The following is a 14,402-nucleotide window of genomic DNA, read 5'->3' as shown; positions in this document are numbered from 1 at the left end:
TCGTCAGCAGTATAAAGGCTTCTTTGCGCTCCTTCTCCGGTCCTTGGCCCTTCCCGCGACTCAACGCACGGTTAACAATGGGTTTCGGTGACCTGAAGTCCCCGGCGGGCCTGAAAGTTCTCAACGACTTTCTGGCGGACAGAAGTTATATCGAAGGGTTGGTGCGCCTACTTCCTACCTAATGGCCATTAAATAAGCAGCGTTACCGCTACGGTATCCAATAGGCTAATGTTAGCTAGCACCCTTCACGCACGCATCCTTGCTTTCTCGTTTTGGCCATTTAGAGCGTCATTTACAGCTATAATTAAAGTCTTCGGTAATTAAAGATGAATAAACGACTTTTTATTAATGCCCGAAGGATGGCGCGCGGCGTCGTGTAGTACTAGTTTCGGGGCCTGAATAATGCACATGCATATTTTCTCCCTAGAACAACCTCCCCTTTTTCCATCATTTACGCTATAATACTATGCGCGTGTCGTGGTCCAGTCTTTTTTTTTTTTTTTCTGCAGGTATGTGCCGTCTCAGGCCGATATTTCCGTGTTCGAGGCCCTTTCAGCTGCCCCTTCGTCCAGTCTGTGCCATGCTCTCCGTTGGTATAACCACATCAAGTCCTACCAGAAGGAAAAAGGCAGGTATGTTACTGTACCTGTCTCAGTTCTCAGTCATGTGATCATTTCCCAGCATTATGATGAATTTCTATCACCATCTTTCGCCTGATTGTGTGATGCACACTCATTTTTACTGATCCGTTGGACTGGAGCTTTAACTCTTGCTACCTTTTACTATAGTTTTGGCTCTCAGTGAAACCTGTCATTTCAGCCTTCCTGGAGTGAAGAAGGCGCTGGGTCAGTATGGTCCTGCCGGTGTGGAGGACACCACAAGTGCTGGTGGAGACGCAGCTGATGATGATGATGACGACATTGATCTTTTCGGCTCTGATGAGGAGGAGGTTTGTCTAGCAGCCAGCTACACTTTTGCCTATATGCTCTAACTGGTCATGTGATGATTTTTTTTCACCATCTTTCGACTGATGTTGTGATTGACTTAATACTTTATCTGATTTTCCAGTAATTGTTATTTCTGATGTGGTTCTAGTGTTTGAGTGGCTTTAATGACACTTCTCCCTTTGCAGGAAAGTGAGGAGGCAAAGAAAATTAAGGAGGAGAGGCTTGCAGCCTACAATGCTAAGAAGGCCAAAAGTATGTCCACCCCTTCCCAGAATAGAATATTTGGGCATTGCTAAAAATCTGTATTTTAAATCTATTTAAGTGCTTCTCTTTTACAGTGTTTGGTTTTTCACTTTTGTGTTCTCTGTGCAGAGCCTGCATTAATCGCAAAGTCATCTATTCTGTTGGACGTTAAGCCGTGGGATGATGAAACAGACATGGTTAAAATGGAGGAGAGTGTGCGCTCTGTCCAGTTAGATGGTCTGGTCTGGGGACAGTGTAAGAATGCCCTTTCCTTAGTTATTCCTTCAAGTCAGCTTGGCTATGGTGGAAAGCACATTTACGTTAACTTTTTAATATTGATCAGTTCTGACATGCTTCATTTTGATTTCTTTGCATTGATTGTGCAGAAACTGGCCTTAATTTTTTATTTTTTTTTTTTTTTCTCCCTCTTTCCCTCAGCCAAGCTGGTCCCTGTTGGCTATGGTATAAAGAAACTGCAGATTGCCTGCGTGGTTGAAGATGACAAAGTTGGAACTGACCAGCTTGAGGAGCTAATCACAGCATTTGAAGATTATGTACAGTCTGTGGATGTTGCTGCTTTCAACAAAATTTAAAGCCCCAAAGCAAATGATTGCTAACATGCAATAAAATGCACTTCAACCATTGAGTCTGTCTCGTTATTTATTATTCCTTTTTATAAGCAAAAACCTTTGTTATTATGTACATAGTTTTTGGCGGCTGCAGTTCTCCGCTGTGCCGCCAGGGATGCGCTCGCCCCGCAACCCATTACCTCCAACTACGGGAAGAGCTCGGTAAAATACGGATGCCGATAAGACATGGACGTCAACAAACAGGTGACTGCTGTTCAAAGTCCCTTCTTACGGATCCGACCGAGCCATTTCAGTAACTATGGTTTGCAGACTGATTTCACGAGATTTATTATTTATTTTTAACTAGTAACCGGATTGCATAGCGCAGCCAGAGAAGGTTGCTAGCTACTCTGCTAAGTCACAAAAACTACTTTGTGCATGCTTTGCTCTCCTGTCTTTATAAAGCAAGTAGTGTATAACGAGTCATAAATGTTCGTGTTGCCCTGCTCATCGCGTGGTGTCCGTAATCAACCTCCATTATCTTGGTAATATTAGCAGGCCCAGCTGAGCTGCACAGTCTTAGCCAATCAGTGCGTATAAAGTACGCGTAGGGGAAACGTTCTTTATTCAGTCTTATTTACGCACAGCTTTAATGGCGCACTTAATACACGTTGGAATAGTCCAACTAGTTATACGGTCATGCCGAGGTGAATAAAAATCATGCCCACAGTCGCGGTGTAACATTTCCATCTTCTCTCTTTCCAGACGCGCCTCGGCAGCATGCGGTTATGTGATCAGCCTGTCTGCTGACCAATCGTACCACCGGGAGTTCAGTCTATGGGCTCATTCTGTAGCTATATTCATTTTCGCCCTATAGAGTATGAACTATAAGCTTGCCATGATCTTGCTTTGTTAGCTTCCAGTAAAGATAATGCCACTCCAGGAACAGCCTGGCCCCTCGTCACGAGGTAAAACACAGTAAAACACTGTAAAGACACTTCATTAGAGTTCTTGAACGCGCCACCTGAACTGAGGTCTGCTTTTGTCATTCTTCTGCAGACAATGTACAGATTGAAATCCCAAGCAAGCAAAGCCAAGGCTGCAGGTGACAAATTACACTTATCAACCCATCACAACACATTCTGATAGTATTAGTAACCTAACACGTGTTATGAGATATTGTAATGATGTCAATTCCATAAGGTACATAATTCCAATCATAACAGTGGTCCGTTTAAATAATTTTTATTTATTTGAGCAAACATTTTATATTATTTGAGCAAAAACTGAAGATATTTCCTTTTTAGGGAAAGTGAGAGGGATACTCTCCCTGGAACCTCCAACATGGCCTGTCAGAGACAGGGCTTCTGTAGCTGCTGTCAGATTTTGTACACTTGTGTGGAACAGGTACCTGTCTTCAATTTCAAGCTGCATGTCCCGATCCTAGTTTACACTTCCAATCTTTAATTTGATACATTTATATTATATGCTTTATCTCTGTCAGCATTTCCAACATAGTGACCGGCTGTGTCATTTATCTGCTCTTGCTTTAGCATGTCCAGAGCTCCAGACATCAGGAGGTGGTGAGGGCAGCTCGAAGCACCGTGGCCTCGAAGAGTCTGATGGAAAGGTTCCTCCAGGATGTCCTGCACCACCACCCTCATAACTACAATGACACAAGGTTGGTGTGTCACTAATTATGGAGTGTATGTATACTTTCTAGCTTTGTAGAGCAGAACACTCATGTTAAGTTTTTTTTTAAAGATTTATTTCTCTTTTGTTAGACATTCCTTTTTGAAGAGCACAGCACACAGTGCACACAACAAAATGTGTCCTCTGCTTTTAACCCATCACCCTTAGTGAGCCGTGGGCAGCCATGACAGGCACCCAGGGAGCAGTGTGTGGGGACATTGCTTTGCTCAGTGACACCTTGGTGGATCAGGATTCGAAACGGCAACCTCCTGATTATGGGTGGTAGTAGCCTAGTGGGTAACACACTCGCCTGTGAAACAGAACAACAACAACAACAACATTTATTTCTTATATAGCCCAAAATCACATACAGTATGTCTCAATGGGCTTTGACAGGCCCTACAGTTGACACCCCCAACACTTGACCCTTCTGCACACAAGGAAAAACTCCACACAAAAAAACTCTAGGAGAGAGAAAAAAAGAAAGGAAGAAACCTTGGGAAGGAGTGATACAGAGAGGGACCCCCTTCCAGGGTAGAGTGAGCCTGCAAATGGTGTCAGTGCAGGGTTGGGGATGATATAATAATAAGTCCTACAGTTGTAGGGTTGGAGAAGTCCAGGATGTAGTCAGTGTCATGGTCTAGATTACGTGTCCATAATGGTCCATTTGAAGATCCCTATAGCTGTAGTTGTAACGGTGGTGGTGGCTGTGGTGACCCTCTGGTTTGTTTCATGGTATGTCCTTGTTAAGCAGTTGTCAGGAACCAGGATTTATTTGCTGGTCTCTTCACTGGGGTCTGGCAGTAGTCTGGGTGCTTGATTCCGTGTCTCGGAGAAAAACAAACAGAAGCAGCGGCAGACGGTTGCACTGTACGACCGATACTGAGATATGTGGTTATAGTGGTATATTGGTGCTACAGTGGCCCGGTACCCTAACTAGGACAGCCTAACTAGAGTGAATTGAACTTTGTCTGTGTCTAACAGGGGGACTCTGTGATAAACTGGACTTTATAATTGACACTGCGTCAAGATGAAATGAAATGAGGGTCTAGGACTTTAGCAAAAAGCCAGAGAAAACGGATAGGTTTTGAGATTGGATTTAAACACTGAGACTTTGACTGAGTCCCGGACACTGACAGGCAAGCTGTTCCACAACTGCGGAGCTCTATAGGAGAAGGATCTGCTCCCAGCTGTGACCTTCTGCACCTTTGGTACCAGTAGTGACCCCGCACCCATTGATCGAAGGGGGCGTGGTGGTTCGTAAAGAACCAAAACTTCACTCAGGTACTGTGGGGCGAGACCATTTAGAGCTTTATAGGTTAAAAGTAGGATTTTGTAGTCAATCCTAAATGTGATGGGTAACCAGTGCAGTAATTGTAAGACTGGGGTGATGTGGTCAAATTTCCTGGTTCTGGTTAGAACTCTGGCTGCAGCATTCTGTACTAGCTGGAGTTTACTCATGCACCTACTAGAGCATCCAGACAATAATGCATTGCAGTAATCTAACCTTGATGTAATAAATGCATGGACCAACTTTTCTGCATCATGCATTGAAATGATATTTCTTATTTTCGCAATATTTCTAAGGTGAAAGAATGCTATCCTAGTGACATTATCTACGTGCGAATTGAATGAGAGACCTGCATCAATGATGACACCTAGATCCTTCACTTCAATACTCGGTGAGATAGAAAGGCTATCCAGGGTTATTGTGTAGTCAGCCAGTTTATGCCTGGCTGCTTGAGGCCCAAGTACAAGCCCTTCTGTCTTGTCAGGGTTTAACAGGAGAAAGTTGGTGAGCATCCACTGTCTAATGTCCTTCAGACAATTCTCTATATTGTTCAGCTGCTGCCTCTGATCTGGCAATGCTGACAGATACAGCTGTGTGTCGTCAGCGTAGCAATGAAAGCTAATACCGTGTTTGCGGATGACGTCGCCTAAAGGTAACATGTATAGAGAAAAAAGGACCTAGGACAGAACCTTGTGGAACACCAAACTGTACTTTACTGTGTGAAGATGAAACACCATTGATGTCCACAAACTGATATCGGTTGGTCAAATATGATCTGAACCATTCAAGGGCTATTCCCTTAATCCCAATAACATTCTCTAACCTAGCAAGGAGAATAGCGTGATCAATAGTGTCAAACGCTGCACTCAGATCAAGCAGGACAAGCAGCGAGATGCATCCCTGATCAGAGGCCAACAGCAGGTCATTAACCACTTTAACCAGCGCTGTCTCAGTGCTATGATGGGGTCTAAATCCTGATTGATATACTTCATGGATGTTGTTACTGTCTAGGTATGCGCTCAGCTGCTGGGCTACGATATGAACGGAAGGTTGAATATCGGTCTATAATTTGAAAGCTGACTGCGATCAAGATCCGGCTTTTTAATCAGGGGTCTAATGACTGCTACCTTGAACGAACTTGGTACGTGGCCGGTGCTAAGCGACGAGTTAACAATTTTGAGGATAGAATTTATGATATTGGGTGCTATTTGCTTAAGGAACCTTGTTGGAATCGGATCCAAAGTGTACATTGATTTGACAACGAGATTAATTTGATTAATTCATGCTCTTTAATAGGGTTGAATCGTTCTAATCGGTGGTCGTCTATTAGAAGATTATTTTCCATGGAAATATCGGCGGAGCTATTTGTTGTGCTTTTAATCTTCTCTCTATTCGCGACAATTTTAGTATTAAAGAAATTCATAAAATCATTGCTACTATGATGATATTGAGTGGTAGTATCCGTTTCTGTCGTATTCCTGGTTAGTTTGGCAATAGTTTTAAACAGGAATCCTGGATTATTTTTGTTTTTGTCTATTAACGAGGACAGATATGTTGATCGAGCCGTGCTAAGAGCCTTCTTATAGTTAAGTAGGCTCTCCTTCCAAGCTATTCGGAATATGTTTAATTTACTTTGACGCCATTTGCGTTCTAATTTCCGGGCGGTCTTCTTAAGCGAGCGTGTGTGATCATTATACCAAGGAATTAAGTTTTTATCTCTTACTATCTTCCTTTTGAGGGGAGCGACTATATCTAACGTACTACGCAGTGTTAATTCTAGACATTTGGTCGCTTGGTCAAGTTCAGCGGGGTCTGACGGTGAGTTTATCAGCGTTGATAAATCTGGTAAGGTATTAATAAACCTCTGTGCCGTACTTGATGTAATTGTCCGTTTGTAACGAGGGGGATTGAGTTTGTTGTGTCTGAGACATATTTTAAAAGCGATGAGGAAATTATCTGAGATCATTTCAGATTGCGGAAGAGTAACTATATCTTCTATATTTAAACCGAAAGTCAACACAAGATCGAGCGTGTGACCACCTTCGTGAGTAGGTCCTGTTATATGTTGGTTAACTCCAACTGAGTCTAATAAAGACAGGAATGCTGTTCTTAGTGAGTCTTCTAATTTATCACAGTGGATTTTAAAGTCGCCAACAATTAGGGCTTTATCCACAGATACAACTAAGTTGGAGACAAAATCTGTAAATTCACTAAGAAACTCAGAATAAGGTCCAGGGGGTCTATAAATAATAATCAATGGAATTAATTTAGGATTTTTATTTTGTGAGACTACATGAGTTATATTGGTATGTAGAATCTCAAAAGAATTAAACCCTGTCCGGGTTTATGAGTAATACCGAGGTTATCCTTATAAATTACTGTGACGCCACCTCCTCTTCCAGTTAAGCGAGGTTGCTGTATCCAGGAGGACTAGACTCGTTCAATGCTACAAATTCGTTTTGTTTTAACCAAGTTTCGGTCAGGCACAGTACATCGAACCCCTGATCTGTAATCATTTCATTGACAATGAGCGTTTTAGGTGTGAGAGATCTAACATTTAATAATCCTATACTTATACCGGGGGTGCTGGTGGTACGTTCAGAAGGAGTGATAGTAACGGGTAGTAAGTTGCTGAAACAGACACCCCGCCCAACCCGTGGAACAGACACAGTGTCAGCATATTTATGAGTTTTATTATTAATGTTTCTTGTAGAGTCTCTTGTTTTAATAGAGCGAGGTAAAGACACAGTGTCAATAGTATACACGCTGGGTGGTGACTCTACGCAAATGGCAGACGCTCGGTTTAGCCGGTCTGTCTGCTGCCTGGTCTCGGCTCTGGCGAGTCAGTTTTGTTTTTTGGTTCTAAGACTATGAGCCAAATTTTTAGACAACTGAGTGGCACCTGCCCAGTTGGGGTGGATGCCGTCTCGCCCAAAAAGACCAGGATTCCCCCTAAATATTGGCCAGTTATTAATAAAGCTCACTTTATTTTTTGGACACCACTCCGACAACCAGCGATTTATATCGAGGAGCCTGCTACAGGTCTCGTCGCTACGCTGAAACTGCGGTAATGGGCCAGAGCAGGTTACTTTATCCGACATTGTTTTAGCCAGTTCAAGCATATCTATAAAATTATCTTTAGTTATTTCCGACTGGCGTAGCCGGACGTCGTTAGCGCCGACGTGAATCGCTATACTGGAGTACCTGCGGTTATTTTTTGCCAGCGCTTTTAAATTTGCGCGGATGTCGGGCACTCTGGCTCCAGGAAAACACAGAGTTTTATTCGCTGGTGCCGGTATCCTCACATTTCTAACTATAGAGTCGCCAATGACTAGAGCCGGTGGACTGTAGGACCCAGCGGATGCCTCGCTGAGAAGACCCAGGTTCAAATCCCACTTACTACCATTGTGTCGCTGAGCAAGACACTTAACCCTAAGTTGCTCCAGGGGGGACTGTCCCTTTAACTACTGATTGTAAGTCGCTCTGGATAAGGGGTTCTGATAAATGCTGTAAATGTAAATGTGATTACATGGCCGCTTCCTTAACAACTAGGCCACCACTTCCCCAGTTAAAGCTTACAGCACCTGGTTCCCGGGCAGTTTCCCATCCAAGTACTAACCAAGCCCGACCCTTTTTAGCTTTCGAGATTGGGCTGGTATGGTATTCAATTTCATGAATTGACTTATTACACAGGCCTCTTACCATGGTGCTATGTTGGAATTCACTGAGCTCCTCACAGAGAGCCATTCTTTCACTAATATCTGTAGGTGCAGTCTGCATACATTATTTTATATCCATGTGACCATGGAATTGACAGAATTCCATGATTTGGAGGGGCATTCCAATACATTTGGCAATAAAATGGCAAGAAAAAGTGAACCCTTCTGTCACTTTATGGTTTTCTGAATTTATTTAGTCATAAAATATGATCAGATATTCCTCTAAGTCAACGGCCTACAATGTGCATGAAATATTAACATACTGGTCTGGTCTTTCATGTCTTTATTGATAAAAACCTTGAACAACTTATCGTTCAACTTATATTCTTTCTCTTGCCACTGTATAGTGTACATTCACATGATTGGCAATGGGATATAGAGCTAATATTAGGGATTTGCTTTTAATTTCTGCTTTTCCATGCAGTCACTACAGAAGGTTTAAGAGTAAATCTCAAATAGAAATATTTCTGTATTGCAGTCTCATATCACAATGTTATACATATGTTACCATAGTGCTAGTCCACCTGCAGTTTATTGTAAACAAACATCTACATCATAGCTGGAGATTTTAATTAGGTATTAGGCATGCTTGAAAACTGTAATACCAGAATTCATGTGTTATGTGAAATGTGCTACCAGGGCCAAACCACAATACATCATGCTTACTCAAACATTAAGAATGCATACATTGCAGTTCCCTTTCCACACCTGGGAATTTCTAACTATCTTTCAATGCTGCTTATCCCTGCATATAGCAGAAGAACTAGGCCTGTCGTTCCACATTTTGTTATGTTAACAGCCTTATTCAAAAATTTATGAAATGCATTTGTTCCTTCAAAACTCTACACACAACAATAATGACAACATAAAAAAACTTACTTGATCTTTTGGCAAATGTATTCAAAAATAACAAAAATTGAGAGATATCATGAACATAAGTATTCAATGTGTTTGACAATGTATTAAGCAATGCACCATTGGCAGCAATTACTGTCTTTTTAAATATGATGCCACAAGCTTGGCACATCTATCCTTAGCCAGTTTGGCCCATTCCTCTTTGCAGCACCTCTCAAACTTCATCAGGTTGGATGGGAAGTGTCTGTACAGCCATCTCTCCAGAGATGTTCAATCAGATTCCAGACTGGTCTCTGGTTGAACCACTCAATGACATTCACAAAGTTGTCCTGAGGCCACTCCTTTCATATCTTGGCCATGTGTTTATGGTCGTTGTCCCACTAAAAGATGAAGATGAATCAAAGATGAATCATCACCCCAATCTAAGTTCAAGAGCGCTCTGGAGCAGGTTTTCATCCATGAGGTCTCTGTACATTACTGCAGTTGTCTTTCCCTCTATGCTGACTAGTCTCCCAGTTCCTCCAGTTGAAAAACATCTTTTGGCAAACTACAGGGGAGCTGCCATGTGCCTTTTACTAAGGAGTGGCTTTCGTCTGGCCACTCTACCATATAGGCCTGATTGGTGAATTGCTGTAGAGATGGTTGTTCTTCTAAAAGGTTCTTCTCTGTCCACAGAAGACCTGACAGAGTGACCATTGGGTTGTTGGTCACCTCCCTGACTAAGGCCCTTCTCCCCCAGCTCAAGGAAGAGTCATTTTGAAAATTTTCCACTTACAAATGATGGCAGCAGAAATGTTTCTGTAACCACAGATTTGTTCCTGGAGACAATCCTGTCTCAGAGGTCTGTTCAAAAAGTATGTTACTTTTTGGTGTCATCTCCACTCACCAGGTAGCATTTTAAAGGTAGCAAGTTTAAAAGCGCCACAAGTTTAGTTTTTTTACTTCCTTTACCTTGTCAGTCAGTAATTAGTAAGTAGGCCAGTAATTAACTTTCTGCAGCAAGACAGCTGATTGGATAGGATGAATTCATTGCTGATTTAATGCACTGTGAAGTTGTGTTTTACACAGAGGTGGAATGTAATTAAGTAAAATTATCTTTACATTGCTCAAATTCTACTCAAGTAAAAGTACCTCAATCTACTTGAGTAAAAGTAAAAACATTACCCAATTTGGAATTTACTTTGAGTAATGTATAAAAGTCAAAAATCCAATACAGCACTAGATGTTTTTATTCTGTTTTTATGTGGTATAAATGTACAAATGTTCAGACCACCCCATAAAAATAAAGCCATAATCAAAGTATTCAAAACTATGAAAACATTCAACAATTTCTTATTAACAAAATGTGATTTTTGCTATTTCTATAGCAAACATAACATACAGTATTTGACTGTAAAGCTCTTGTTCAGTTTGAGCGATGTAATGTTAGTAATACAAAGGCAAAAAGCACATACAATTCCCCTGATCATCCTTGAGATGTTTCTTTGGAAAGAGACCCACCTGTCTATGCAAGGTCCCACAGTTGACAGTTTATGTCAGAGCACAATCCAAGCATGAAGTCAAAGGAATTTTCTGTAGACCTCCGAGACAGTGTTGTCTCCAGGCACGAATTTAGGGAATGTTTAAAATAACTGCTGCTTTCTGCTGCTTTGAGGGTCCCAATGAGCCAATTAGGGTCTATAATGCATTTAATCCATTTTGGAATAAGATTGGTTGCTGTGTTGCATTTTGCCCAGATACAATGTTTGTGTAGGCCATTTCTTCTTTTTTTTTTGGTTGGCTGGTAATTGACCGACACTAGGACCCAGAGGAAATGCCTTGTTTCATAGTGAGGCACTGCTGTTCTCAGTCTGAGAAAAATGGCACACATGAACGTGGATTTTTTTAAATGCAAATTCACTTTTCACTCTGTAACGGCTGGGTTTTCCAATTTAAATAAGTAAAATACTTGGATAAAAATGTACTTTAGCAATAGTAAAATGACCTATTTCATTACTCACAAAAACTACTCAATTACAGTAACGTGCGTAAATGTAATTCATTACTTTTCACCCCTGGTTTTACAGTCCTGTGTTTAGTGATTCAAACTTTGTGATCCATGTTTGTCTGCCTCCACAGGCCGACCCATGCTGACCTGCCCTCTCTAAGCACCCCACTGGTCCCACGTGAGGAACTGTCAGAAGTTTATTGTGGCTCAAGGGATGATGGAAGGTCTGTAGGGACACGTGAAGAAATGCCAAGCTCAGATGATGAGTCACTACATTTCGCAGAGGACACTGGGTTGGCTTTGAAAAGGCATCCAGACGTAGTTGCCCCCTCATCCATGGATATTTGTGCAGCAACAAGCACCCAGCCTGCCTTGGACAACACAAAGCAGTACATGTCTTCTCCACCCAAGCCTCCCACACAAGGTTTTTTGCACAGGACTAGTGGCAGTTCTGCCTTCACCCCCAACCCCCATACAAAACTCAACACATTCCCTGCACAGCCCAGGGGGACACCAAAACACAAAAACCCTGGTAGCCTGAGCTCCCCAGACACCAGGGAGCAGAACATTTTGCAGTTCCAGCATCGAAAAGCTCACATGAAGACCAACAGGCACAGCCCCACCTCCCATGATTCACCCATTTCGACAAACAGGTCCCATGGAAGGTCAGTGGAGAAAAGTCAGTGGACTCAAGCGCTACAGTCTTGGACAACACGGCACAAAGACCAGACTGACTCTGAGCTCTCTGACCAGATAAGGGATGTGATTGAGGATGTGATTGAGAGGCATTGCCATGGGGCAAGTTCAGAGCACTTCAAGCTGTTGGATGAGAGCAGCTTCCAGCTGAGTCTGCATTCTTTAAGTGACTCAGGGGGCTCTGCAGGGTGGGATGACACAATACAGGTATCTCTAGGTGTGGCTAAGACACAAGATAAGAACTTAGCATGCCTTATGCAGGTACACATCAACGTTGAAGACCAAATGTATAAATCTCAGTTAGACACAGCTCTGAATAATTCACAGGAGGGGGAGGGTGCAGACCAAGGAGCAGGTCCACAGATGAGGTCCTCTGAACATTCTTGCAGTGGACATGTCAATAACACAAATGATGAGGTGCTGCCTGACCTGCCTCATATCCCACAGTCCTTTGTGGGAAAGACATGGATGCAGGTGATGCATGAGGATGACTTGAAGGTCAACTCAATGGTTAAGGAGTTCCGTGAAGGCCACTTCCTTTGCTATTTTGACAGCGAGTCTCTAGCAAAGTTTGGCAGACATCAGAGAAAACGGCACAGGAAGGGCCATGAGAAAAAGGCCAAGAGCAAAGGGTGTAAACTCAAGGAGTTCCTGCCCCTCCTCGACTACACTGAGGACAATGTCCATTGTCTGGAGCTTCCACAGAAACAGCGACCGAAGGGGCACTTGTATCGGCTTGCCTCTCGATGCCAGGTAGTGAAGGTGAGTCATGCAACCCAAACAGCACCACTGTTTTGCCCTGTGATCAGGCAGAAAATGTCAGATGAGGCCAGCGCACCTCCAGGGAAACTTGAAACCTGCCAGGACCTGCATTTAGAAAAGACCCCTGACATGAAGACAAGACTTTGTGCTCTGAAGCTGCCAGCCTCCTATGGCAAGATCATGAGTCCCATTCAACCCAAAACTGTGGTTTATGTCCTGTCCTCCCCAGATCCAGCACAGAGTACTTCCAAGTCAACTCCCACCAGGAAAGTGGGCCGAAAAAGGAAGTCCTGTGACAACGACTGCACGCTGAAATATAAATACAAAAAGACCCCATTGAAATACTATGACCCCCTCACCAACAGAATCCTCAAGACCCCACCAAAGGGGACTTCAGCGACCCCAAGCCCCAAACCCTTTGTTCGCCAGCTTTTCCGCAGCCTCAGTCCAGACATTAACAAAGAGAAGCAGGGCTTCGAGCACGGGTGGGAGTCCTGGGGAGTGCAGCGAGCGCGTGCTGGCAGCAGCATGGCTGACCTTTGTGCCTCGACCTCAGGCTCCTGCCTGGACAGTGTAGGCCCCTCAGAACCGGGTTCTTCTGTCTCTGGGAGCCACAGGGCTCTGTTTAGCAGGTCATCGTTGTCTAGCAGCACGCGATTCGTTCTGGGTGCCTTGACTCCCACGCCCTCGTACACCGGCAGTTCCAGGGCACGTGCTACCTCATGTACCAGCAGTTCCCAGGTCGCCTCAACTGGCCCCGTTTCAGAAAAAACAGGTGCCCCGGGCGTCAGAGGACGCCCCAGACGTTCCACGCCTGGAGAGAAGGTGAAGGAGAAGCCCTTTGTGTCAGCCATAAAATCATCTGTCCCCCCAAACAGGACAAGAACAGTCACATCCAAACTGAGGCCCAAGGTAAAGGCTGGAAATTCGGTACAACGCAGGCCCCTTCCTCGGAAGGCCACTGAAGGTAAAACGTCTCCCAGGGGCAAGACTTCCACTAGGAGCTCCTCTCGAGGCCTGGCAGCATCCAGACAAGTGGGCTCCCAAAGAAGAAGCACTCGAGAGAGGGCAGCTTCCACTGGGAATCTGACTTAGCATCTCCGGCTGGATGTTTTCTCTTATTTTCATGCTGAAAGGGCAAATCTTGAATTGAAACAGTCCTCTTTCTGTGTAATGTTGTACAATTTTGCACAGTTGGATTTGAGTATTTGAATTTTTTAAGCATTCAGGGTATTTTTTAAGTTTCTAATGGATATTTTTGGAAATTGATTATTTGTCTATTTAACTGTCTTAATTATTGTGCATTAAAAATAATTTATTAAAGTGCCCTTTGTTAACTGTCCACCTCACACAAAATGTGTGAGTACTACAGGTTCGTGGTAAACTCTTTAACAAATGAAAAACATGAGATTGTCAGTGAATTGATGTTATCTAGTGGAAATGCTATGGCTTAAGTGAGGCATGGAGTCTGTCATTCTTATCATGGTCATTGCCATTTCTTGAATTCTACAACACATTACTACACACATCTTTTTCAGGTATTTGTATTTTATGTGACCTCTTCAACACCCCCATTCGCTCACTATATATTTTTTCCGTCACCTTTATTTAAATGATAAACTAGATAATACAGTAAAATCT

The 14,402-nt window shown here is 43.2% G+C and overlaps 2 protein-coding genes across 5 annotated transcripts; both read left to right on the top strand.

Annotated features, from left to right (window-relative positions):
- The first annotated feature begins 2 nt into the window (after nucleotides 1–2).
- eef1b2 (eukaryotic translation elongation factor 1 beta 2) lies at nucleotides 3–1,836 on the top strand. The gene is made up of 6 exons (XM_028975583.1): nucleotides 3–157; nucleotides 510–632; nucleotides 820–949; nucleotides 1,133–1,199; nucleotides 1,320–1,445; nucleotides 1,629–1,836. Exons 1-6 carry the CDS (start codon nucleotides 78–80, stop codon nucleotides 1,781–1,783), a joined length of 681 nt encoding a protein of 226 aa, XP_028831416.1. The 5' UTR covers nucleotides 3–77; the 3' UTR covers nucleotides 1,784–1,836.
- A 39-nt stretch (nucleotides 1,837–1,875) lies between these two features.
- zdbf2 (zinc finger, DBF-type containing 2) lies at nucleotides 1,876–14,084 on the top strand. 4 transcript variants are annotated; one of them, XM_028975571.1, is made up of 6 exons: nucleotides 1,876–2,023; nucleotides 2,525–2,727; nucleotides 2,819–2,864; nucleotides 3,067–3,166; nucleotides 3,313–3,440; nucleotides 11,435–14,084. In XM_028975571.1, the coding sequence occupies exons 2-6, from the start codon at nucleotides 2,691–2,693 to the stop codon at nucleotides 13,854–13,856; spliced, it is 2,733 nt and encodes a 910-aa protein (XP_028831404.1). In that variant the 5' UTR covers nucleotides 1,876–2,023; nucleotides 2,525–2,690; the 3' UTR covers nucleotides 13,857–14,084. The 4 variants fall into 4 exon arrangements, with proteins under 4 accessions (XP_028831404.1, XP_028831405.1, XP_028831407.1 ...); XM_028975572.1 differs by lacking the exon at nucleotides 1,876–2,023 and having other exon boundaries at nucleotides 2,036–2,727; XM_028975574.1 differs by lacking the exons at nucleotides 1,876–2,023; nucleotides 2,525–2,727; nucleotides 2,819–2,864; nucleotides 3,067–3,166 and adding an exon at nucleotides 9,992–10,157 and having other exon boundaries at nucleotides 3,342–3,440.
- The last annotated feature ends 318 nt before the right edge of the window (nucleotides 14,085–14,402 follow it).

The sequence above is a fragment of the Denticeps clupeoides genome, chromosome 4 (genome assembly GCF_900700375.1).
Source record: "Denticeps clupeoides chromosome 4, fDenClu1.1, whole genome shotgun sequence".
Lineage (NCBI taxonomy): Eukaryota > Metazoa > Chordata > Actinopteri > Clupeiformes > Denticipitidae > Denticeps > Denticeps clupeoides.
The sequence above is the reverse complement of the archived record's forward strand: the minus strand, read 5'-3'. Positions and strand labels throughout refer to the sequence as shown.